Source organism: Marmota monax, unplaced genomic scaffold, assembly GCF_021218885.2.
Source record: "Marmota monax isolate L192 unplaced genomic scaffold, Marmota_monax_Labrador192_F-V1.1 WCK01_AAM20220418_F8-fsc00098, whole genome shotgun sequence".
NCBI classification, from domain to species: Eukaryota; Metazoa; Chordata; class Mammalia; order Rodentia; family Sciuridae; genus Marmota; species Marmota monax.
The window spans coordinates 6,260,396-6,286,532 of record NW_026694639.1 but is presented as its reverse complement, the minus strand read 5'-3'; the positions used below and the strand labels follow the sequence as shown (position 1 = coordinate 6,286,532).

At 37.6% G+C, this 26,137-nt stretch overlaps 1 protein-coding gene across 3 annotated transcripts in view; it reads right to left on the bottom strand.

Moving 5' to 3' along the window:
* Rsu1 (Ras suppressor protein 1) overlaps positions 1-26,137 on the bottom strand; it is a 186,641-nt gene that overhangs the window by 98,590 nt on the left and 61,914 nt on the right. Inside the window, exon 8 of one of the 3 annotated variants that reach the window (XM_058572307.1) lies at positions 19,898-21,028. The exons of the other annotated variants lie outside the window; for them this stretch is intronic. Within the exon in view, the coding sequence (XP_058428290.1) occupies positions 20,940-21,028 (89 nt within the window). The 3' untranslated portion in view covers positions 19,898-20,939. Of the gene's footprint in view, positions 1-19,897; positions 21,029-26,137 lie in introns of those variants that run through there. 3 annotated transcript variants of the gene reach the window in all.

Sequence of the window (26,137 nt, the reverse complement as noted above, 5' to 3'; positions counted from 1 at the left end):
TTAGTTTTCGGCAGACACAACATCTTTTGTTTGTATGTGGTGCTGAGGATCGAACCCGGGCAGCACTCATGCCAGGCGAGCGCGCCACCGCTTGAGCCACATCCCCAGCCCCCTTTGCCCAGTTTTCATTTGGGTTGTAGGTTCTGTTGGTGAGCTTTAGGAGTCCTCTAGGTATAACGAACATTAATCCTTTATCAGATGTATCTTCTCCCATTCTGTCAGCTGCCTTTCTACCGTGTGGAGACTGACTTTTGATGTACAACATTTAAAATAAATTTTCATGAACTTCAGTTCATCTATTTTTTTTCTTTTCTTGCCCATGCCTTTGATGTAATATCCAAGAAAAAATCACAAATCTCTTAGTCAGCTTTTTGTTGCTATGAATAATTCCTGAGAAAATACCCAAGCAGAGGAGGAAAGACTTATTCTGGCTCAGTTTGAGTGGTTTCCGTCACTTGGCTCCACTACTTTGAGCCTGTGGTTTGGAAGACCGTCAAGGCAGAAGGGAATGGCAAAGCAAAGATACTCGCCCATTGGCAGCTGGAAAGCAGAGAGAGAAAGGAAGGGTCTGGGGACAAGATAGAGTCCCCAAAGGCATGTCCTTCAAGGACCCACTCTCTTCCAATAGGTTCCATCGTCAAAAGTTTCCATCATTTCCCAAAAGTCCAGTCAGCTATGAGTCCCTCAGTGGATTCAGTCATTGATGAAGTCAGAGCCCTCATGACCTGGTCACTTCCCTAAAGCCCCATTTCTGAACATTGCTGCACTAGGACCAAGCCCTCAACATGTGGACCTTTGGGGGACATTCCAGATCTAAACCATAACAAAATCAATAACAGAAAACTTTTGCCCCATGCTTTCTTCTAAGAATTTTATAGTCATAGGTTTTCTATTTAGGTCTTTGATCCATTTTGGCTTAATTTTTATACATGTTGGTAGATAAGGATCCAACTTCCTTTTTTTTTTTTGCATGACCAGAAATGAGGATCGTGTGTTGAAAAGACTGCTCGTTCCCCACTGGATGGTCTTGGCATTCTTGTAAATAATCGTTAGACAATGTACATGAGGGTTTGCTTTGGAGATCTCTGTTCTATTCCATAGCTCACTCTGTCTGCTTTTATGTTAGTACCTTTTGTTTTTGTTTGTTTGTTGTCTTTGTGGTGCTGGGGATCAACTCAGGGCCTTGCACATGCCAGGCAAAGCACTCTACCACCGAGCTGCAGTCCTGGCCCCTTCTTCTCTGGTGCAGTTACTATAGCTTTGTAGCAAGTTCTGAAATCAGGAAGCATGAAACCTCCATCGTTATTCTTTCTCAAAATAGTTTTGGCCGTGTGAAGTCCACTGGGATTCCATATGAATTTCAGGATAGGCATTTTTATTTCTGTGAAACACATCACCGGGGGTTCTGACAGGGACTGCATTAAACCTGATTTGAGGAGGTATGATAGAGTTTTATTAACAGGGCAGAGAGCATATTTTCAACAGGCTGCCTTTCCACATGCAGGTGCTTCCCTATTCAGCAGTCAAAACACAGTGGAGGCATGTTTTTGTTTAATCTGATAATTTATTCATAAGAGTTTTCTAAAAAGAACAGAGTCTCATATAATTATATGTTTAACAAATCATTTTTTTAAAGAAGAAAATTTTATTTGGTCAGATTCATTCAGGAAAATCATCACATGGAAATGATGGGAACCGAAATGATCTCAGGAAAATTTTCATTATAGAAAAAGGCAGGGGCTGGGGCTGTAGCTCAGTGGTAGAGCGCTTGCCTAGCATGTGTGAGGCACTGGGTTCGATTCTCACACCACATGTAAATAAATGAGTGAATAAATAAATAAATAAATAAATAAAAATAAGGGTCCATTGACAACAAAAGCAATATTAAAAAAAAAAAAAAGAAAAGAAAAAAGAATAGAAAAAGGCAGAATAGGTTTGAGTTCAGGAAAAGCATGGGAGAGAAGCCTCCAGGGCAGGCTTATGGAGGTCCATGGTGACAGGGTGTAGCAGGACCACTATGTTTTGTGGAGGTTTGGCGTACTCAAATGTTGGGGTGGTATATTTTAAGCCATTTTTATTTTTAAAAATGGAAACTTCCATACTGTGGTAGAGAAACACCCCGACTCACATTTCACAATGTGCATGGTTGATTACAAGCACTTCTGACAGTCCTTGCATGTGCCTGATAGTTTTAAAATGCTGCTTTCTTGTAGAAGCTGGTGTGGGGTAGGAGGCAATAGGAGGGCCCCTTGGACATTCTCTCTTGCCATTTCCCACCACACTATGATATGAGCACCATATGAAGATGTGTCAAACAGGCCTGAGATTGCTGCCTTTTCATCAAACATTTCTAACCATACTTTGACCTTGGATCAGTAGACTCATGTGCGAATATATTAAGTCTGACATTACCTTGAGGAGGAGTCTGAACAGCACCTGGATGCACGTGGAACTACAGAGCCCTTTATGGCGGTTTGGGAGGTATGGGGGTGTCTCAAAATTAAATTTCCAAAATATGTAAAGAGGAAGTAATTTCCTAGATATAGTGCCATAGGAGATAAAAAGGCCAAACAAATACAGATCAATGCAACCAGTCTGAATATAATGGCATAATCTTAGCAATAATCATCTCCATAACATTCTCAAATGACAAAAACCTACCTTTGTAATGCCTAACTCATAAACAGTTGCTGAAAAAGAATGGCAATTTTTCAGCCAACAGGACTAATGCTGAATTTAAGTGTCATAATACATTACCAGGCACTTGCTCATATGGAAGTATGAAGTAAAATTAACTTTATATTTTATTTATATATAAATACCCTTGAATCCAATTTTATTAAAGGTTAAGTAAGGGATCAACCTACTACACAAAACCTAAACTTAAGTTATATGTAAAAATGGCTTGTTTCAGCTTTGCTTCTCGCCCTGGAGCTTACATTTTTATTACTTTGGTGCTATGTGTTATACTCTCTGCAGAGGCTGGAAATGGTAAGGGTGTGGATATTATGTCATAAAATATGTACTAAGATAATTAAGAACTGCGATGTAAGTACCAAGTCTATGTAAAAAGAAAAACTGCAACAACTGTAACTTTCAGTGAGTTCAAAATTCCTTATGCTCAATAAAACAATCTAAATGTTTGTAAGTTATGTATTAATAATAATTTACACAGCACTGTCAACGCCAAATGAGCTTTGATGAAACTGACTTTCAATAGCTTTTAGGATTAACAAGAATACCTAAGAAGAAGAGGGAGATGGAAATTTTAAAAACACCCATCTGAAAGCTATATTTCCATATACCCATGTGTATGAACACCTATGCACATGTAGACACCGTACTTCAGATCTTAATAAACACTATAAAAGCAAAAACTATACTGGTAGCAGAAAAAAGGTAGAGAAGAGTATAAAGAAATTATAAGCTTCTACTCATCTCAATAACTACACTTTTTTTTCTCTAAGTGATAGAAGGGAAACTGACACCCCCAAAGTAATATCAACAAAGGATACCTTACTGTCCAGTGTTAATCCTGAGTCAAGTGCAGGCCAAAGACAAAATTATATGTTTTAAAACTTTCACAATAAGATTAAAGAGAAATGAAAGCAAAATAACTGTACAACTCAAGAAAGGAATCTACTCCACCTCTCAAAGATCTACTTAGATAATTTACGAATCCTAACATAGAAAAGCATTACTATAAATAGCAGAGGGAAAATGGAGATGTACCATAATTTTGGATGTGGGTGAGAAGGATTACATCATGAGTTTGTTTCCAGTATTTTTGGAAAGCCAACTGCCTTGGGTTAAAAATATGAAATACTGCCACAGTAACAAATAACAAAAAAAGAAAGTACTATGATACTCTACTCAAGAAGAAAACAATCAACAATTACAAAATCATTTTCAATGTGTGAAGGTATTTCTGAAGCTCAATTTTTTTGACAAAAAAAAATATAATAGAGTTTGAATTAGTCAAACTCTGGCTTGGCTCCAATCATTAGCATTTTTAAGCAACTTTTCTGATTGCTACTGGTTTACACAGTACTGTCAACGCCAAAATTCCAGGTGGCTACTGCTGATTCCCATGTTTCAGACTATCCTGATATTCCTGATTATAACCGATGTTATAATTTTTGACTGGCATCAAAAAAAAAAAAAAAAAAAAAGGAAACTGCACCAATATATTTTCAATGGCAAGAACTGTTTTAGACACAAAATAATGGTGTTAAGTAATAAATAAATTCTCTCTGTGGCATTTTATATATTATTCACATTTGTTTTATTTAATTCTTACCATTTGGAAAACCAAATAAGTATCACAAGGGGAAATTATTTCTCTGGTGGAAATGTGACATCAACAAACATGGAGAAAGGGAGTTCTACGATCTAATCAAGAGTCCAGTCCTCTAATGGATGCAATTTAAAATAGCAAAGGTAAGGTTTAAGATAAATAAAACAAAGACCCTCTTACCTTTTGCTACTCATGCAAATTAAGTCACTCAATGTCACCTCTTCTGAGAAGACTGCCTAGACTGCATTGCAAGTAAGTTCCCATTATTTTGCTATTTCTCAGCACCTCTTTATTGCACGGTACTTATTACACTTTACAGCTAACTTATTTACTTCCCCACCCTAAGTCTGTTTCTCTAGCTCCAGGGGATCAGAGGCCACATGGTCTTGCTCGGAGTGACCCCGCCTGGCACATCCCTTCTCCCAAGCCCTCTCCAGGTGTGACTTGGAGCCAGGACCACTGTGTCTGTGCTATCACTTGACCATGCCCAGCTAGTTGCAGCAGGTCACATTTATTAAGCAAAAAGGAAACAGCCATGTTTGCCTTAAATGAGCACAAACTGTTCAAGACTGGGGGAAATGCTTTTTTGCGTTTGTGACCCTGAGCCTACCACAGAGGCTTATGATCCGGGACCTCAAAGGAAGCAGCAAACTGTGCACAGGCTTGCTTCACTGTTAAGGAAAATGAAGATGAAGGAGGACAGCACGATCTCCTGAAGGCCACGGGGCCAGCACACAGCACGGCTGGGATTCAAATGCTCAGAAAAGACCAGTTTGTCTGCTCCCTCTCTTTCATTCATCCAACACTAGCCTAACTTCCCCTCCCTCTTAAAGAAAAACGAGTGATGATGTCAAACATGGGATGATGTTTTTAGGTGCAGGGCAACCCCTGGTGATTATGCCCGAGTTCATAACCACAGTTATGACATAAAACAGTTCATCATAAAAAGTCTCCTAGATGGTCACTAAACAAGCATACCTTTCAGAACTGTACCTATAAATGTAAATACTGAATAGAAATCAAATATCCAATAGAAATGCTCAGAATCAGTAAGTAACTAGGGAGCAGGTGAAGTACCCAGATGATCTCTGAATACAATAGCCAATACAAAAAAATGTACAATATTGACAAGAATGTCTAGGGAATGAAAAATTCTCTTCCAGTACTGGGGATTGAACACAGAACCTTGCACACGCCAGGCAAGTGCTCTACTCCCAGCCCAAACCTGTTAATTTCACAGTTAACTCAAGATAAGCTGAAAACCCTTTTTACTTCAATTCTTGCTCTACATTTTTCATACACTAGAGTTACTCATAATAATAAATGTGCTACACAGAAAATAAATCACTCTAAAGACTGTACCTCCTTCTTTCACATGTGTGCGCTCTGTTACACATTCACGTGCACACACAAACCCTTGCAGCTATCACATACTTTTAAAGTTATGTCATATGCCACTCATTAGTTTGCTAGGGCTGCTGTAACAAAGGACCACAGACTGGATGGCTTAAATAAGAGACATTCATTATCTCACAGTTCTGGAGGCTGAACATCCAAGATCAAGGTGTCAGCAGGCTTGGTTTCTCCTCTCTGTCCTTGACTTGCAGATGACTGCCTTTTCGCTGAGTGCTCACATGGTCTCTCCTCTGGGCAAGCACATCCCTGGTGTGTCTGTGCATCCAAATTTGTTCCTTTTATAAAGATACCAGCCATACTGGATTATGGCCCAGCCTAACAGAGTTATTTTAATTTAATCACCTCATTAGAGGCCCTATCTCCAAAGAGAGTCACACTCTGAAGTACTTGAGGTTAACACTTCAGTATACGGCTTGTGTGCACACGGGGGTGGGGGGACGACACTACAATTCAACTCATAACAAGTTCTCCACTTTCTTAATCTCTGAATAACTAGAATAGTAAAAAGACTGCTTTAAATGCCTCACTCTGGCTAACAAGGTACTTAATCATTCACAAACGTTTGTTTCTTACAGTTGTGACAAAAAGTTAAAGAAACTGTCCCTAAGGTGCTCATAATGTAGTAATTCATATGGGCATGTAAGAAATGAAACAGACTCTTCCCAAAAAAGGAAACACAAATGGTCAACAAATATATGAAAAAAATGTTCAGCATCTTTAGCAATTAGGGAAATGCAAATCATAACTACACTGAAATTTTATCTCACACTAATCAGAATGACAGTCACCAAGAATACAAATAACAATAAATGCTGGCGAGGATGTGGGAGAAATGAACTCTCATATATGACCACTTTGAAAATAAGGATGGAGGTTCATCAAAAGGCTAGGAATGGAACCACTGTATGATTCAGCTATACCAGTTAGCATACTGTAGTGATACGTGCATACCCATGTTTATTATAACATAATCACACTAGCCAAATGTGGAACTAGCCTAGGTGTCCATCAGTGGATGAATGGATAAAGAAAATGTGGTATATACACACACAATGGAGGTTTCCTCAGACATAAAGAAGAGCAAGATTATGGCATCTGTAGAAAAATGGATGGAACTAAAAAAACATGTTAATGAAATAAGTCAGACTCAGAAATTCAAGGGACCTGTTTTATCTCAAGAGAGAAAAAAGGACAAAAGAAACCTCAATGAAAACAGAAGAGAGACCAGTAAAGGGACCGGGGAAAGGAGGAGGGAGGGCAAGGAGAAGTTCTGGGGAATGAAACTGATCAAACTATATTATGTGCATGTTTGAATATGCCACAACGAAACCCATTATTACATGTAATTATTATGCACCATTTTTTTTTTAAAGAGAGATAATTAGAACACAAAAGGCTTGATCCAGAGTGGAGACAGCAGGAAACTTCTAATATTTATTCAGATTTTAGGTAACAAACTGGAGTCTCCACAAAGAGGATAATCACCAAAGGCTGAAAGCAAGGACCATAAGAAAAACAAGGGAGCATGGGAGAAGAATCGCAGGGCAGGAAGGGGCTAGATCCTCAGGAATCTTTTCAGTTGTGCTGAGGCGCTGAGCTCTCCTGTACATGCTCTGAAACAACAATGGGCTAACCCAGCCCAACCTCTGATTCCCAAGAGAGCACCTCAGGCGCCCTATAGAGAGCAACAGTCACCACCACACAGGCTAAATGGCAGCAGCCATGAGCCCAGAGATGCTTCCCCAGTGACATGTTCCTAAAGATGATGTAATCAGTTATGAAATGTTCTTTATCAATTTGGCCAGACCCAAGATTAACCCTTTAATGTTAATATATTCACACACTCGTATGTTAATATGCTTCTCTAAGTGGCTGGGAAATGGGTGGGAAATAGCCAGCATACCAATAATTTCAAAGGAAAAACAAAGGTCTGGTAATCCTCCATTTCTGTACATTTCCACTCAAACCCCAGATGCACTATTTATTAACAATATGACCTTGGACAGGTTATTTATCATCTCTGCATCTCAGCTGCCTTGTCTGCAAGATAAGGATTATAAGTGTTCACTTCATACAGTTACCAAGGGATAAAAATCATTAATAAATATCAAGCTGGTAGAAAGTATCTGCCACATAGCAAGAATATGTGAGAAATATGTACTGTTCAGTACTAAGAGACTGTGGTTAGCAGTGCTCTACTATTTGAACAAAAACGGTGAAAGGCAAGAACTTCTGATCCAGAAAATTGATTTGATCAAGCATGGGAGCAGACACACATGGAGAGTTTGTATTAGTCACCTTTCTGTAACTATAACAAATACCTGAGGTAATCAACTTAAAAAGAGAAAAGGTTTATCTATCTCATAGTTTTGGAGGTTTCAGTACATGACTGGTTGGTCCACTGCTTCTGGGCCTGTGGCAAGACAATATATCATGGTGAAATAACAAGGTAGAGCAAAACTGCTCACCTTATGGCTGGGAGGTTAAAAACAAACAAACAAATAACAACAACAACAAAAAAAAAACAGTAGCCAAAGGAGCTGTTCCCTTCAAGGGCATATACCAATGATCCAAAGACCTCCCATTAAGCTCTACCAATAACACTTTCCTCCATCTCCCAGTGACACCACTCTGGGGACCAAGCCTTTATCATATGGGCCTTTGTGGGGGACACTTGAGATCCAAACTATAGCAGATTTAGAACTCATGAGTAAAGTCATTCAAAATTAAAGTTAATCCAGGCGTGGTGATGCATGCCTGTAATTCCAGCAGCTTGGGAGGCTGAGGAAGGAGGACTGAAAATTCAAAGAGCCTCAGAAATTTAGGGAGGCACTTAGCAATTCATCAAGACCCTGTCTCAAAATAAAACATTAAAAAGGGCTGGGGATGAGGCTCAGAGGTTAAGCACCCCCAGGTTCAATCCTCAGTTCAAAAAAAATAAATAAATAAAGTTAAGTACCTTCAAGAAGTGGATCTATATAACATTTATAAAAGGGACAAACTAAAAATTTTATAGACAATAAAGATCAGAGGAAGTTGTCTAAGAACATACTACTTTTATATACTCAAACTACTAAAATATATTATAAATATATTTTAGAATATATCTCGGAGTTGACATAATTTGACTTGGGGTAGTCAAATGCACGCCATCTTAGTTGATTATTCCTAATGGCATTTTCAACTGTGGGTGCCATTTTGGTGAACTCGGAAGAAAACAATACAATCAGACATCAAGGCTAAGTTTCCCTTTAATTATACAGTATCCTGTATTTGTTTCATCCTTTAGAGAAAATAATTTCTCAAAAGTGTCACTTTGACTTTAAATCTTTAACCTGTGTATATTTTTTCAAGAATTATGGTGTCCTTTTCACAGTTATGGCTCGATCTTTAGGGACTGACATGTTGGCACCAAATTACACACTAGAACAAAAAGCACCTCAGTACAGTTCAATGAAGCATTTGAGCAGGAGCTCTGATGGCAGTTTTCAGATGGTTTCTGATGATGAATGATAATATTAAGCTCACACTCGAAGGCAGCATACAATAATTCTCCATTCCCTGATATTAAAAACCTATCAAGGAACATAAAGCTAGCCTCATACCATAATTTACCCCCTCTGGTGAAAGCACTCTTCTGAGTTAACCAGCCTCTAAGAAGAATGAGAAGTTGCAGACAAGCTGGCAGGTGTCAGGGCCAACGCAGGACAGTAGAGACAAGGGCCCACCAAGGAACGGACTCAGAAAGGGAGGGGCCAAGATGCTGGGTGAGGAGGGAAGAAGTGGGAGACTGATGAGGCACCAGAAGGTGTGCAATTAGCCTTAGGTTACTAAGTGTACTTCCTCCTAAGGAAAGGTGTGAGATGGAATAAAAGATGTTGACCATATTCCTTTTACTTAAGATCCATTGGGAGAGAGGAAAAATGAAATATAATAATTCTGAAAATGAATTGAATGGCCACCACCCGTTACCACAAACTGTGACCACCATCCGTTGTATACAGGGAAATTTAGACCAAGTTGAGGAGAAGCACTGGCAGGTGACACACGGCTCCTTGAAATTCAAACACAACACAGACTGTGCTAGGAATCCTGAAAGCCGCCTCCAACAGCCTTTGGTTGAAGGGCTAAGATCTAAGGGTGAGGGCTTGCTGGAAGAAAAGGAGAACAGAGGATGTCCCCAGAGGAGCCCTGTGGGTGAGTCATGAACTTCCTCCCACTGCGTGAGGAAGAAGTGACAGGGAGGAGGGAGGGGACACAGGGGTCCCACCTCAGCACTCAGAGAGTTTCTGATTTCACTGCCTGCCCCAACGTGGGGAATGTCTGAAAAGTGACAGGGCTATTGCTAAAGCAAATATGTAGCCCCAATGAGAACTGGAGCTGGCGTGCAGGTAATTCATATCATGGGAGCAATGAAAATGAATGAAATACGGCCACGGGCAACAGTCTGGATAAATCTTCAGACATAATGTCGAGTGAAAGAAGGCAGAATATATACTGAATGGCTCCATTTAGGTAAAATTCAAAAACAACAAAACTAAAAAAACAGTGTTACAGTGAAGACAGTGATTATCTTTAGGCAGAAAGGAAGACCTGCTTAATGAGTAGAAGAAGGCCTAACAAGACTTCTTAGGCTCTGGATATGCTCTATTTCTTGACGTGTATAGTTTTTGCTTCAAGTTCTTACCTGTTAATAATTCACTGAGCTATAAGCTAATGTGTAGTACACTTTAAAAAGTGTAGTGTGTATATGTGTGTGTATGAGAGGATACATATGGGAATGTATACATTATAGGAATATGTATGAATAAAAATAAAGAATCCAAGAGCATTGCAGAAAAAGCAAGTTTAACCAGTAAGTAGAAAAACCAGGCTGGTTTCTGCTATCACTTTAACAACTCAAGTCAACACAAGATTTTCATACTGGATACGTTTTTTATCAAATCTGAACAGAAATTCTCACGTTCATGGTTTTAATGTTTTTGTCCCCTCCAAAATCCATATTATAACTTAAATCACCCATTAATAATAGCATTAAGAGGTGGGGCTTTAGGAGGGGATTCGGTCATGGTGTCTGTGTAAATGGGATCAGGTGTCCTTATTAGAGGGCTCGATGCAGGTAGTTCATCCCTAATTGCCCTCTGCCACCTGAGGTCACAATGCTCCTCCCCTCTGGAGGATGTGGCAGCAAGGCACCATCTTGGAAGCAGAGAGCACTCCTCCCCAGACACCAAACCTATAGGAGTGTTGATCTGGGACTTCCCAGGCTACAGAACCATAAGAAATAAATCTCTCTGTTTTTTATAAATGATCTAGTCTCAGGTAATTTGTTAGAGCAGACAAGAAGGACTAAACAGGAACACTGGATAGATAGCACATGAAAGTCCACTTGACAATTAAATGCAGTCAACACAGCAACAGGTCAAAAAGCTATCAATCTATTTTGCAAAGTATGATTTAAAATACAGCTATACATTAATACTGTTTAAAATTTCTACTTTGACCTTTCAATGATCTTTTAGGAATTAGTCTTTACATTCTTGGATCAAGTAGCAAAAGTTCAGAAAGTTTCTTCGTTTGATTTTCCTTTTTTAAACTCAAATAAAATGTACTAGTTTAAAAAGTACTGTTTTTCAAATTTGTCAATAGTTACCTTTCTACTTCTAGATCCACCTTTGTGTCAGGGATATATCTTGAATGACTATCACCAAAACATAGTAGTTATTTCAAGGTGGTGAGATATTGAGTGAATATTTTTTAACTTTCTGAAAGTTTTAGTTCTTTAATGAATATAAATTATTTTTATCATAGCTCTCCATCTCTTTTTCCTGAACTGAATTAGTTAGTACAAAAAAAAAAAAAAAAGGTCTCCCTTCTTTATTTCTCACCACCCTCCCTACTCTACCAACCAATAAACAAAAACCTCTACACTATTTAATGTCCTAAAAATCAAACATGCTTCTCTACCATCTGTATCCACTGGATGAAGTGAGTTGCTAAGCTTCAAGCAAGATCAAGCCCTTTAATGACAAAACACGATCAACCAGGCAGAAAGGGACTGTGCATGATCTGACTGTTTACAAACAAGATGACATTTTCCGACGGCAACTGTTGTTTTCCCATTATCAAAACCAACACTCTGCACCCCAGAACATTTTCTCTGACACTGTAGCTGGAGTTAATGAGGAAAGAGTTTCAAGGAACTAATTAATGTGCATCTCTCACAATGCAGGCTGCCAGTTGGTGGCTTCTGCAGAGATGCCAGTGAAGGAGCAGGATGCCACCGCCCCTCTTACCTGCAGTGACAGCAGCCAACGGCTTCAGAGTTGATTCACCTGGACAGAAAGGGAAGATGTTCCACCTGGCTGCACCTTTTGTTAAATTACATGGTGTTGATAATTTGGATGCAGGTAAATGAATACACAGCCTCCCAAAGCATCCAACTCATCTTTTATACTGAACTTAAAACACCTTACTTTTCTTCAAATATGTGTTTCTGGTGAATTCACAATCACAATGTAGACCAATTAAAGTTTAAACCAAAGCCAGCAGCAATTTCCTTTTCCTTAGAAATAGCAGAAGGCTGCTCAATTGTGCATTCCAGCTACAAGCAGGTAAGCATTACTGATGGCTTTTCAAAGTACTCCTGCAGCCGGAACAGTTCACATCTCTAAAAATACACAAAATATCCAACAGGGGTCACTGTTTGGGGCATGAACTTCAGGAGACTCTCAGGGAGAATTTTTGCATTTTTCATTCCTCATCCATACTGTGAACCAGGCCCTGAAATTTCCAGTGGTGACATGAGTAAACAGTAAAGTGATAAAATAAGAAAAAATTTAAAACGGTATTCAAGACAGCACTCGCCGAACAGCATCGTGCTAATGACTTCTACTTTTAGATGACAAGTCGTGCTATTTAAACAACCATGTTTCACTGCAGACAGCCTTCAGGAACAGGTACCAAGGCAACCACACTGATGCCAGGCTGTGGGTAGCTGTGGGGAACTGGAGGAGGAGAACGCACTGATAAGGATCCAAAACACCACCACAAACTTAAAAAATTATCTGAAGAAAAACTAAAAACTGGACTTAATTCAACATCCATCTGGTATCTCTTAAAAAGAAAGAAATAACTTAGGGCTCCCTGTCTTTAACAAATTTTACATTTCAACACGGCAAGTAAGAAAGATCTGAGCCCTCTGCAGGAGATTATTTTAAAGCAATTTTTGTGGTTGACATTTTAGTGATATTTCTGGACATGACATCTTTGGTTGGTGACTTGAGTATAGACTATGGGGCCAGTAGTCCCTGTAACCTACTCCTGTTAAAACCGCTAAAAGCGTGATTTTGCTGCTGTCAAAAGACGTCATAAAAGAGTCATATTTCAAAAAATAGTTTTATGTCAAAAGCTATTAATCATAATATCAATATATAGAATGAGGGAGGCAAGCAATATCAATTTCATTTCTCCCCAATATGAATAATGAAAATCAGTCATACATACACCTACCTTCTGCATCAAACCCAGACTCAAATCGCAGTAGAATTAGGATCCTGACGTTAAGCAGGACCCTGCAGACCAGCCAGGTCATCTGGAAGATGAGAGGAGGAGCCTCCAAGATACTGGCAAAGTGATCAATTTCATAAACGCAACCGACTTACGAAGCTTGAGTGTATGTTACTACGTGCAGCAGGTTAAAGAAGAGCCCCCCAAATCCATTCATGCCCCAAGCTCTGGAACCTGTGAATGTCAGTTTATACGGGCAAAGGGACTCTGCAGATGGGATTAAGTTAAGAATACCGAGATGGGGAGATGATCTGGATGGGCTGACAAATCACAGCAGTCCTGATATGAGGGACAGGAGAGGTATCAGTGAGAGGAGAAGGCAACATGATGACAGAGGCAGGGGTTGATGTGACACACTTGGAAGATCAAGGGACCACAGGCCAAGAATGCAGATGATCACCAGAAGCTGAAAAGGGATCCTCTTCTAACTCCTCCTGAAGGAACCAGATTGGGTGACAACTTGATTCTAACTTTGGTTCCAGCCTTCTGATCTCCAGAACCGTAAGAGAATAAACTGGTATAGTTGTAAACTACTAAGTTGATGGTAAATCTGTCATAGCAGCAACCGGAAGCTAAGACACTATGCAAAAATATTCTGGATGCTTACCTACGCTGGTTCTCTCAGCCACTCTCAGTCAGTGGCCACTCCTTCAATTTATTTAACCATTAATGATCTCAACATACTATCCACAAAATGTCAATGAAACTTGTTGCTACCATTACAGAAAGTGGGAGTAAAAAGATATATTTTCATCTTGCCACAGAAAATTTACCCATAAACTATATTTTGATTCTAACAGAACACTATAAAACATTATTAGTGATATTACAATAACAAAAATACATTTCATACCAGCCATAACATGGGCATTCTCTTATTACACTTCTATTAACCTCTCTGAGGTTCCCACCCACTGGTTTTCTTTGGTGTGTGACCAGTACAGACAAGCCTAAGTACCTGGCCACTCAAGATGGAGAAGGGAATGGTGGGCACAGGCAGGCTGAAGATCTGAGTTTCTTCTCTCATCCTTCTAGCAATAGAGGAATGCAAAGATAAGGAGATCTCTGGTACAGTCAAAACATAAAGATCTTGTGACTCCTAGACAGCTTAAAGGTAGGATTCCATGAGTTAAGAGGTTTTCTTTTTTTTATGGCATTGATCACATTGTTAATGTCAAAGATGTTTTGTAAAGACACCGGCAGAACCATCTATATCCACCCTACCTTCCTGAAGGCTCTGTAGTTCTTTCACACATGATCTCAGTACAGTCATGTGACTTTCTTTGGCCACTGGAACATTAGTAAATGTGGAAGGAAGTAGAGATTTGGAAAGGTCTATGTACCCAGGTTTATACCTTGCCCACAAGAGTTGTCTAACCTGTCAGAAAATGAGAGGCCACCTAGGAGAGAGATGTACTGTCCTGGCTGACAGCATGCTAGCCCCTAGGCATGTGAGTGAGGTCATCCTAGGCCACCTAGTATCCTAGTCCATTTCCATTTTCTACTGCTATAACAGAATGCTAGAGACTGGGTAATTTATAAAGAAAAAAAATATCCCTCACCATTTTGGAAGCTAAAAAGTCCAATATCAAGGTGCCAACATCTGACGAAGGCTTCCTATGTCATTGTGACATGGGTAGAGGGTATGATACAGTGAGAAAGCAAGCAAACCAGCCCAATTTTCATTTCCTTTTCTTGTTAAGCTGTCAATTCTACTTGGGAGGCTCTAGTCTCATGACTTCATCGAACCCTCATTACTTCCCAAGGGCCCCATCTCCTATCAGTAGCATATGCATTCAGGAATTAATTTCCCAGCCCATGAACTTTGTGGGAACTCTTTCAAACCACAGCACCCAGCTACCAACCAATCCCTTAGCTGACACCAGATTCATGGGAGAGCCAAGTAAGTAAGAAGTAATGGATAGAACTGAGTAAATAAAATGCTTCTGGTTTTACTTCACTATATCTGGGGAAAGTTTGTTGTAAAGAAAAGCTATAAAACCAATGTCGACACTTTGGAGAAATTGTAAACAATAAAAAACAGGTAAAAAAAAATCACCCAGAATCCCAACATATAGACATTAATCAATAACTTCTTGGTTAATTGTTTTTATGAAGATATATGAATATTCTCTATAATGAGAATCACACTATAAACCCTATCTTACAATGTAACCATTCTAGAATGATTCTATGTTCAATAATCTACCATGGTTTAGCCAGGTTTATATCATTGCACTGTAAGGTGATGGCAAAATTCTTCGCTATTATAGATACTACTACAAAAACTTTGTGAAATATTTTTCTGAGGTTTTTAATATTTCTTGATGATAGTTTCCCAAGGGGACACATTACAGTCAAAGGTGGGAAAGCCTTTTATGGTATCTAGCAAATACTGCTAAAATATGGTCAATAATACATTTATAATCCAACAGCAATGTCCAAAAATACCATTTCACCAGACACTCGCTGTAACTTTGCATTATTATTTTCTAAAATCTTTGTTAGTCAATATATTAAAAAATGGCAACTTGTTTTAATCTGGAATTCATCAATTGCTAGCAAAGTTGATCAGTGTTTTATATGCATAATCATCCATCTTCTCTTTATCTGTTCTTGCTGATTTTCTTTTCTGAGTATGAATAGTCACTGCCACTTATCTTTAATACTTTTGAATGTGGTTAAAAAAACTTGATGCTATGGGGCCAGGGCAGACTTTTTTTAACCTTAAATCCAATGGTCATGTATATACGGTTGGCCTCTGAATCCCTGGGTTTTGTCGATTCAACCAACCCAAGATTTAAAAATATTCTTAAAAAATGTGTCTGTCCTTAATATATATAGACTTTTCTTTCCTATCATTATTCTCTAATCATGCCATTTTATTATATCAGTTTGTTTATCCATAGCATCTACTTATTTAAATAGCATTTATACTGTATTAGGTATTATAAGTAATCTAGAGATGATTTCAAGTGTACACCAGGACATACACATGTTCTATGCAAATATTACACCATCTTATATAGGAGATGTGAGGATCTTTGGAGTTTAGTATCTGCAAGTTGTCAGGAGATATAAACTTCCTGTTGATACTGAGGAACCTTTTTTTACATTTTTTTCCTAAAGACTTCATACCTTTCATCAACTTCCTTGACAGGTCCATAGTCTCGTAACCTGAAAATCAACTGGGTAAAATGGGCAAGAACCGCATTAGCGATTCCAAAGTGACGCCACAAGGTTAATCAATTTGTCACAGAACACCCAATTGAATCAAAGGCAGATATTCTGATAAGCGACTGAGGAAAGCACAGAGGAGATGAGGACAAACACTTAACAACAGATTAAATATGCATTTGTCATGAAATCTGATACACCACTGCTTTTCTTAACTTTTCTTTTATTGGAGTTGATTCTTCTGAGGTCACTGGCAGCCTTGCCTTTATCTGCTATGGAGGAATGCCTGTATCCCCCCAAGTTCATGTTGAAGTTCTAAAGGTTAAAGTGATATACATGGAGGTGAGGCCTTTGGGAGATGATCTATCTGCTCAAGAAGGTGGGGCCCTCATGAATGGGATTAGTATCCTTATAAGAAGGGAATAAGAGAGATAATCAATCTTAGTCTCAATCTCTCTCTCCCTCTCTCCGCCCCCCAACCCCCACCATGCCAGAACCCTGCGCAGGTTCTGGTAAGAAAGTGTCCACCTGCACTGTGAGAACTAAACTAGAACCATGAGAAATAATTTTCTGTTGCTTAAGTCACTGTGTATGCATTGTTAATGGCTTATAGCTTGTGACACCAATTCTATAGTATTTTTGTTACAGCAGCTCAAGCTACGAATGCTGAAACATTTTTAGACTATCACACACAAGTCACAGTAATCTTTATCAGGTTGCTTTCCTATTAAATTACTGTGGTATCTCAATTTTATGAACCGTTCTTCATGTTCCATTTGATGCCTAGCTCTGGTAGAAACAGAGTTGTCTTAAGACATTTATGTCTTTCATAAGCCCTAAAAATGTTTTAGTCAATAAACATTTAACAAATATTTGCTACGTGCCCAACCACTCCAATTGAACTTCTACTGTGACCTTACTTCCATAGAAGTAATAGTCAAAAGCATTATGTCAGACAGATACAGGGTCTACCTGCATGACCTTGAGTTAACCTATCCTGAACTTCAGTTTTCTTATCTGTAAAACAGGGAAAAGGGCAAGTCTAAGTCATAGGAATATCTTAGTTAATATTAAGTATCTCATTCAGCAAATAAGCATTCACTATAGGAAGCTAATCATATCATCACTATCATTATCATCATCACCTATGAAAAAATTTTCAACTTTACATGTTTATAAAAACTGATGCATTAAAGACAATTAAATACAAAAGGTACAAAAATCTTACTATCATAGAAAACTCAATGTTATTTAAAGTGGTGTTTGCTGTGGGTCAGGTGTTTATTCTTGAGGTTATGATGTGAGACTGAAAACTCTGGTATTCTTGAAGAAACAGAAAGTTGTGATAAATTGGGATTCAAAGAACTGCTATGAGAGAGATAAACACAGACCAAGACTTTTTTACGAAGTAGATGAACAGCTAAAAACACACATGTATGAGCAAAATGTCTGGAATACCAATTTTATCAATTAAAAGCACAAATGAAACAAACAAGCTGAATCATTCAGTTACTGTCCTAGCAACATAGAAAGGTGAGAAACAATATTCTCCAAGTTATCAAGTTAGCAACTTGCTTTTCTGAATTATTTTACAGCTAACTATATCTAGCCAAGTCTTTTGAATAGTAATTTTTTTTCACTTGGATCAACTGAAATGACCAAACAATGAACCTTTAACACTAACCATTGATCTTGCTAATTACAACTGCCACTAAATTTGCTTCTTTGGTTTCCAGTCAGCTCTCTTTTCTAACACTATTTCAATTGTTAAATGGTCAGAACACACAAAGTGACAGATTTAGTGTTTCACTAGCAATTTATATAACTGACTGCAACACTGTTGTAGTGAATTGTGATTTATTTGTCTCACATTGTAGCACATAACCTTTTAAATGCAAGGGGGAAAAAGCCAAAACCTCTTTAAAGTTTAATATATGACCACCGACCACATACCCCATGAACTAGATTTCAAAGAGAACTGATCAAATAGTGATGGATTTCTTTTGCCTTTCGGTACCTATAAATTCATGCACAACCTATTCATGTATCCCCAGCTAGGTCAATATTCTTTATTTGCATGCAACTCAGAAGAAAATCTGGAAGACATACATAAATGGCATTCATACCAGTCAGTTAAAGGAATTTAGAAGAAATGATGAAAACAAGGAATATTTGGGCTGAGAATTCTGTTGAAGGGTCCTTGGGTGGATTATTTGACATCTTAAAATCCCCCAATTTACATGTAAAGTTTCATATGTGAAAATAGACATTTGTGGAAAGTAGCTTTACAGATTTCACTGGTTATTCAAAAGGGTCAAGATTCTTGAAGACTAACAATGTGGCTTAAGAAAATTTGGTCTATTGTTGTAATAATAAAACAGATTGAAGATATATTTAAATAAATATGTGAATAATATCAAAGGATGTCAAATTTTACAAGATATATAAATAAAAAGTAAGAGAGAGAAGTAGTGGTTGGTGTTACAGGCTGATGGTGTCCTCTCCCCAAAAGACAGAAATGTCTCAGAATGCGGCTGTATTTGATGATAGGGACTTTACAGAGGTGATTTAGTTAAAATGAGTTCATATGGGTGAACCCTACTCCAGTATGACTGGTGTCCTTAGGAGAGGAGGAGGTCTGGATACAGACACATACAAAGGACAATATGAAGATCAGGGAGAAGAGAGTCGCCTACACACCAAAGAAAGAGATCTAGAACAGATCCTTCCCTTAAAACCCTTAAAGGAACCATACTTACTATTGGACCTACAGCCTCCATGGTTGTGAGAAAACAAATTCCTGTTGTTTAAGTTGCCCAGTTTGTGGTGTCCTGCTATGACAGCCTAGAATCTAACACAGTCATTCTTGGCTGTAACAGAGAAGTAAGAGGAAATTTAAAAAGCAATGAAGCTTGGCGTGGTAGCGCATGCCTGTAAATTCTATCTTTTGGGGAGAGGACACCATCAGCTTCAGGAGGCTGAGGCAGGAAGATCAATGTTCAAAGCAGTTGTAGCTCAGTGGTAGAGAGCTTGCCTAGCATGGGAGAGACCCTGGGTTCAATCCTCAGCACCATATAAAAACAAACAAATAAATAAATAAATAAATGGTATTGTGTCCATCTGCAACTTAAAAAAAATAAAAAATAAAAGCAATGAGGCCTGGCATGGTGGTGCATGCCTGTAATTCTAGCAGCTCAGGATGCCAAAGCAAGAGGATCAAGAGTTCAAAGCCACCCTTAGTAAAATCAAGGTGCTCAGCAACTCAGTGAGACCCTGTCTCTAAATAAAATACAAAATAGGACTGGGGAGGTGGCTCAGTGGTTGTGGGCCCCTGAGTTCAATTGTTGGTTACCTCACCCCCAACATAAAATAAGTGAAAATGATTTCTTGAGGCTGTGTAAATAGGTAAGAAATGAGCAGAAAAGTAACTAGAGCACACTTGTTCACACCGGCATTTAATAAAAATTATCCAGACTTCTGTATCCAGACAGGATGATATGACTGCACAAAACATACGATATAATTGCATATACTGGACAACAGGCAACAAAGGACTATCAGCCATGGGAGCAGGGAAATAAAAGGAGGGAAGCCCCACATTCACAGACCCCAGAAGCATTTCTAGACAATTGTGCAGGAAGAAGATTAATTGAGCTGATAGGATAAAAATCTGAGTTTGTGGAGGCAAAGTAGCAGAAATAAATGAGATATGGAAGAAAAAGAGCCCCCCAAAAGTACACAAGACTTTCATGAGTCTTTGTCCAAATAATAACTATAACATTCAGGAAAATATTCCTCAATCTGGGAAAATGAAAAAGGAAGCAAAAGAGGAAATATGGGAGAATGACCCCAGAGACACAGAAGCTATAAATTACTGGAATTTGCACAAGATTAGAAAATATCCACATTGTGGTCATCAAGAGAGCGGAGACTGCACTGAACACCCTGCTATAGGTAGAGATCCTAGAAATAGGAAAATGCTGGCAGCTGGAAGTTTGCTGGGGCCCCTTTGGCTGTGGCTCTCAACATCTCCCCCTCTCTGTTTAAACAACAAGCATGTGGCTTAGGGACCGTGCCTGTTAGGCAGTCCAGTTCAACATATGGTCCTTACCCGTCATCGGATGAACTGACCTCTAGGCGTCAGCCTCCTGTCTTAGGTTGGTACCACTGCAATTGGATCATACCCGTCACTGACTACCGGTCCAGCATACAGCCATACTTGTGGATAGGCCTTTGCACCTGTGGGGGGGTGAGGTTCTTTGCCTCACCTCTGTTGGCCCCCAAATTTTAGACCATCACTAGTAGAGGATGCAAAAATGCCATGACGTTAAGCCAATTGAGGGATCCTTTGAAAAATTGTACCACCGGTGACACCATCAGCAAAAATACTCCAGCACTACCACAATTCGCTGTACCAACAGATAGTTCACAATGCATACAGGTGAGCTCACAATGTGTCCAGGCAAGTTCTGCAAGCAGTTCAGTGATGGCTATTGTAGAAGCTGTAGATTGGTTTTATCTTTGACTTCACCAGCACTGGGATGAAGATAGGAATTCTGGCAATAATGGCTAAAGAAAAAAATATGTAACATTACAGAAGGCACTAAAAGAAAACAATTTTCTTAACAATTTACATTGTCTTCACCGGCACTGGGATGAAGATAGGAATTCTGGCAATAATGGCTAAAGAAAAAATTATGTAACATTACAGAAGGCACTAAAAGAAAACAATTTTCTTAACAATTTACATTGTCTTCACCAGCACTGGGATGAAGATAGGAATTCTGGCAATAATGGCTAAAGAAAAAATTATGTAACATTATAGAAGGCACTAAAAGAAAACAATTTTCTTAACAATTTACATTATCTTTAAGAGAATTATTAAATATAATGAAAAGGAAAGGTGAAAGTAAACAAACAGATCTGTTAACCTTCTTTTTTGTTTACATATTAAAACAATCCTCAACAGTTGTTTACCCAATTTAAATTAAACCATATAAATCACGTGAAAAAAAAATATTTGGATCCATTTTATCATGAGCGCTCATCTTATATGATATATGGACATACATACATCTTTTTGATGACAAAAATGGGAGTATTATGGGGAGATACAGAAGGTTGTATATGTCCTTCTGCTAATTGTTGTTTGACCAGGTCATGGGCTGCTTGTATCTTTTCTTTAGTCAGGGGCCACTGAGGAACCCATACTGGTCTTTCTGATTTCCAAGTAATTTTTATTGTCTCAGTGGCCCTTTCTGAAAATCCAACCCATGTCTGTCTGTTCCTTGATCTATTTGTATTGGTGCTGCTATACCTTGTTCTTGTTTTTCTAATCTTTTTCCTTTCCTAAAACCTTGTCTAGTCATAATAGTGGGTGCATTTTGGTTGATGTTATGTTGTTAATGTTATGATGTTAATGTCAAACCTAATTGATCTAGGACATCTCGTCCCCATAAATTTATAGGAAGATGATCCAATACATATGGCTGTATAGTTCCTTCACATCCTTCAGGATCCTTCCAATCTAATACCATTGCACTTCTATGGGGATTAGTTGCCACTCCTAGGCCTCGAAGCGTTTGAGTGGCTTGTTGTAATGGCCAATGTTTTGGCCATTCTTGACGAGAGATGATGCTAAGGTCTGCACCTGTATCCAGTAGCCCATTAAATTCATGTCCTTGAATATTTAGTTTTAGCATGGGGCGAGAATCTAAATTTAAAGAAAGCATAGCCCAATCTACACCTGTGGAGCCTAATCCCTTGGAACCTCTTTCTACAGTATGACTGGAAAATTTATCATGTAGGCTGGGTATTATTAGTAACTGTGCTATTCTATCTCCTGGTGAAATTACTGATATACCCTTTGGAGAACTGGCTATAATTTTTATTTCACCTTCATAATCGGGATCAATTACCCCAGGACTTATCATAAGTCCTTTTAGAGTAGAAGAGCTGCGTCCCAATAATAAGCCTACTGTTCCTTGGGGAAGAGGTCCTTTCACCCCTGTGGGAATGATTTGAACTCCTAAATAATTAATTGGAAAATTTAATTGTACTTTATCTATTGCTATCTCTAGATTATAATTTTTTAATAAGTTTGTAAGTGTGGCATAACATTCTAGCAATGTGTTTTTATCTTTGTGTGCTAATAATACATCATCCATATAGTGAAATATTTGTAGTTCAGGATTTTGATTTCTAAGTGGCTGGATTACTTTGTTAACATAAATTTGACACATAGTTGGGCTGTTAGCCATCCCTTGAGGGAGTACTTTCCATTCATATCTCTGATCAGGACCTTCATGATTCAGTGCAGGGATAGTAAATGCAAAACGTGGACTATCCTCAGGATGAATTGGAATTGAAAAAAAACAATCTTTAATATCTATAACTAAAACATACCAGGTTTTTGGCAAAGGAGACAACTGAGGAATCCCTGATTGAGCAGGTCCCATAATAACCATCTCATTATTAATGGCTCTTAAATCTTGCAATAATCTCCATTTACCAGATGGCTCTTAAATCTTGCAATAATCTCCATTTACCAGGAAAATATATATGACTTATATAGATCAACCCTAATACATTATAAATAAGCCTGGAAAGAATCCCAAGTAAACAGCTTGCCAGAATTAAACTTAATAGCATAAGATAACAAAACTCATATACTCAAAATACACTATTCAAAATGACTAATATAAAGTAAGAAAACACGAGATATGCAGAGAAACAGGAAAAATTGGCTCAAGAATATGCGAAAGGGCTGGGCACGGTGGTGCACACCTGTGATCCCAGCAGCTTAGGAGGCTAAGGCAGGAGGATTTCGAGTTCAAAGCCGGCCTCAGCAAAAACAAAGCAATAAGCAACTCAGTGAGACCCTGTCTCTAAATAAAATACAAAATAGGGCTGGGGATGTGGCTCAGTGGTTGAGTGCCCCTGAGTTCAATCCCTGGTACCAAAAATTTAAAAAAAAAAAAAAAAAAGAATAGGAGAAAAATTTGGTTAACAGAAATATTCAGAAAAATTAGCAGACAAAAAATTTTGGGCAGCTATTTAAAATATGCAAGGATTTAAAGGAAAGTATGAACGTAACAATGGAATAAATACAAACTATTAATAGAGAAATAAAATTATAAGAAGAGCTATATGGATAGACTTACTTTAAAATATTCAAAATCTGAAATGAAAATTTTACTGAATAGGCTTGTCAAGAAATTAGACATTATGGAAAGAAAAATCAGTGAACCTAATGACAGGACAAAATAAACTATCTGAACTGATGCAAAAATTAGGAGCACACTGGAAAGACACAAAATAGAAAAAATATTAATAAGACATTAGGTGATCAAGCTTAAGTATGATCTTGAGTTCCAAGGCAAGGAGAAATGGGAAGCTGATCAGTTAGTCAATCAATCAAGACATAATAGATAAAAATCATCAACCTATCAATTAACAATGATTGAAAACTGATGAATGCAATAAACCCATATATCAAAAAAGTTCCACAAAATTCTCATAGAAATAAAAATAATTCCCATAGAAAAATTGTTGGAACCCAGTGAGAAAGAAAAATTTAAAAGAGATTATAAAACAGACACATTAAATATGGAGAATAATGGCAAGAATGACAACAAAATAATGCAAACCAGAGACAACAGAACACCTTACCTGTGCTTACGGGGCAAAAAGAAAAAGAAAAAAACCACCAAAACTGTCAAAATAAATTTTCATACATGGAAAAAACTTTTTTAAAAAGATGAAGGCAAAATAACGACATTTCAGATGAATATAAGCTGTGATAAAACAAACAAACAGCCATTTTAAGAAATATTAAAGAAAATTCTTCAGGATCAAAGTAAATGATACCAGACAGAAACTTCAATCTGCACAAGGAATGACGAGCACCAGAAATAGAAAATATGCTGTTGATAGATATAAAACATTTTTCCCTTTCTTAAGTTATTTAAAGATAACTGATTTAAGGAAAAAAAAGTACTATTATTGAAGTTTATAACATGTCAACCAGTTTGACCTGACATTTATAGAACACTGATAGAGTATGGTATCTCTTCCAGTACACATGTAGAATTTACCAATACACAATATACTGGAACATAAAATAAGCCAACAAATTCTGGTAACAACTTAATGTAAATTAGAATCAATAACAAAAGGATTAAAAATCCCCAAATACTGGAAAACCAAAAATGTTTCTAAAATTCTAAGTAATCAAAAAGTCAAAGAAGGAATTACAAGAGACATCAGAAAATGCTTTTAAACTGAAAAATAATAAAAATGCAGAATTGTGACATGTAACTAAAACAATGCTTAGGGAAAATTTGTATGTCTAAATACTTACATTAAAATAGAAGAGCAACTGCAAATCAATGATCTAAGCTGTCACCTAAAGATGCTACAAAATCAGAGCAAATTTCACTCAAAGTGAACAAAGACAAAGAAACCAATGAAATACCAGAGTAAAGAAGCTCATTAAAAATATAATGCTGATTCTTTAACAAAGAATCAAAGGGTGGGGAAAACACAAATTACCAATATCACAAATAAAAACAGAGGATATCATAGATACTACAGACCAATTTAAAAGAAATACACAAAATTTCTGATATCTACCTATTACCAATTGATACTGGAAGGAACAAAATTTGATTAGTCATATCTATAAAAAAAAACAAACCCATAATTCAAAACATTACTACAAAGAAAACTTAAAACCCAGATGACTTCACTAATGGATTATTTCAAACTTTTAAGGAAGAAAAAGCCTCATATTTCTGATATGAACCCATACTAAGATGAGACAAGAATCTATACTGATATCCCTTAGGAACAAAGTGGAAAATTTTAAGCAAAATATTGGCAAACCAAATCCAGAAATATATAAAAAGGAGAACATTTAAAAAGAAAAACACTGCTTAATAGATGCAGTAACAGCATTTGACAGAGTCCAACATCCTTTCATGATAAAAATCACTTTACAAAGAAGGAATAGAACGTGCCTTAAGCCGGAGAATGGTCATCTACCAAAAACTACAGATAATATAACACTGAATGGGGAAAGGCTGGATGTTTCCTTCTTAAGATCAAGAAAATCATGAAGATGCCTGCTTTTACCACCCATGCTCTACATTGCACTATAGGTTCTAGCTAGAATAATCAGACAAGAAAATAAAATAAAAAACATCTGGATTGGAAAGGACAGTGTTTTCCATAATAGGATATCCACATGTAAAAAATGAAAGGGAATTCTTTTCTCATACTATATTAAAAATTAACTCAAAATGGATCAAAGATTTAAAAGTAAGAGCCAAAACTACAAAATTCTTAGAGCTGGATGAGGTGGAGGAATTGGGTATGAAAACTAAAGGTATAGAATTTCATTTCCAGAAATGATGACAATTTTCTAAAATTTTGGTCATGTTTCTAACAAATGTGTGGACATACTAAGAAACATAAGATTATATGCTTAAACTGGGAATTAGGTGGTATGTGAATTATAACTCAATAAAGTTTTTATTAATATAGCAAGATCAAGTGAGTTTTTATATAAGCATATAAGACTGGCTTAACATATGAGGTTTAACATGTTTTAAAAAATCTATCAATGCATTTCCATACATTAGCAAATAATAAAATTGTACTAGTCATGTATTTCTG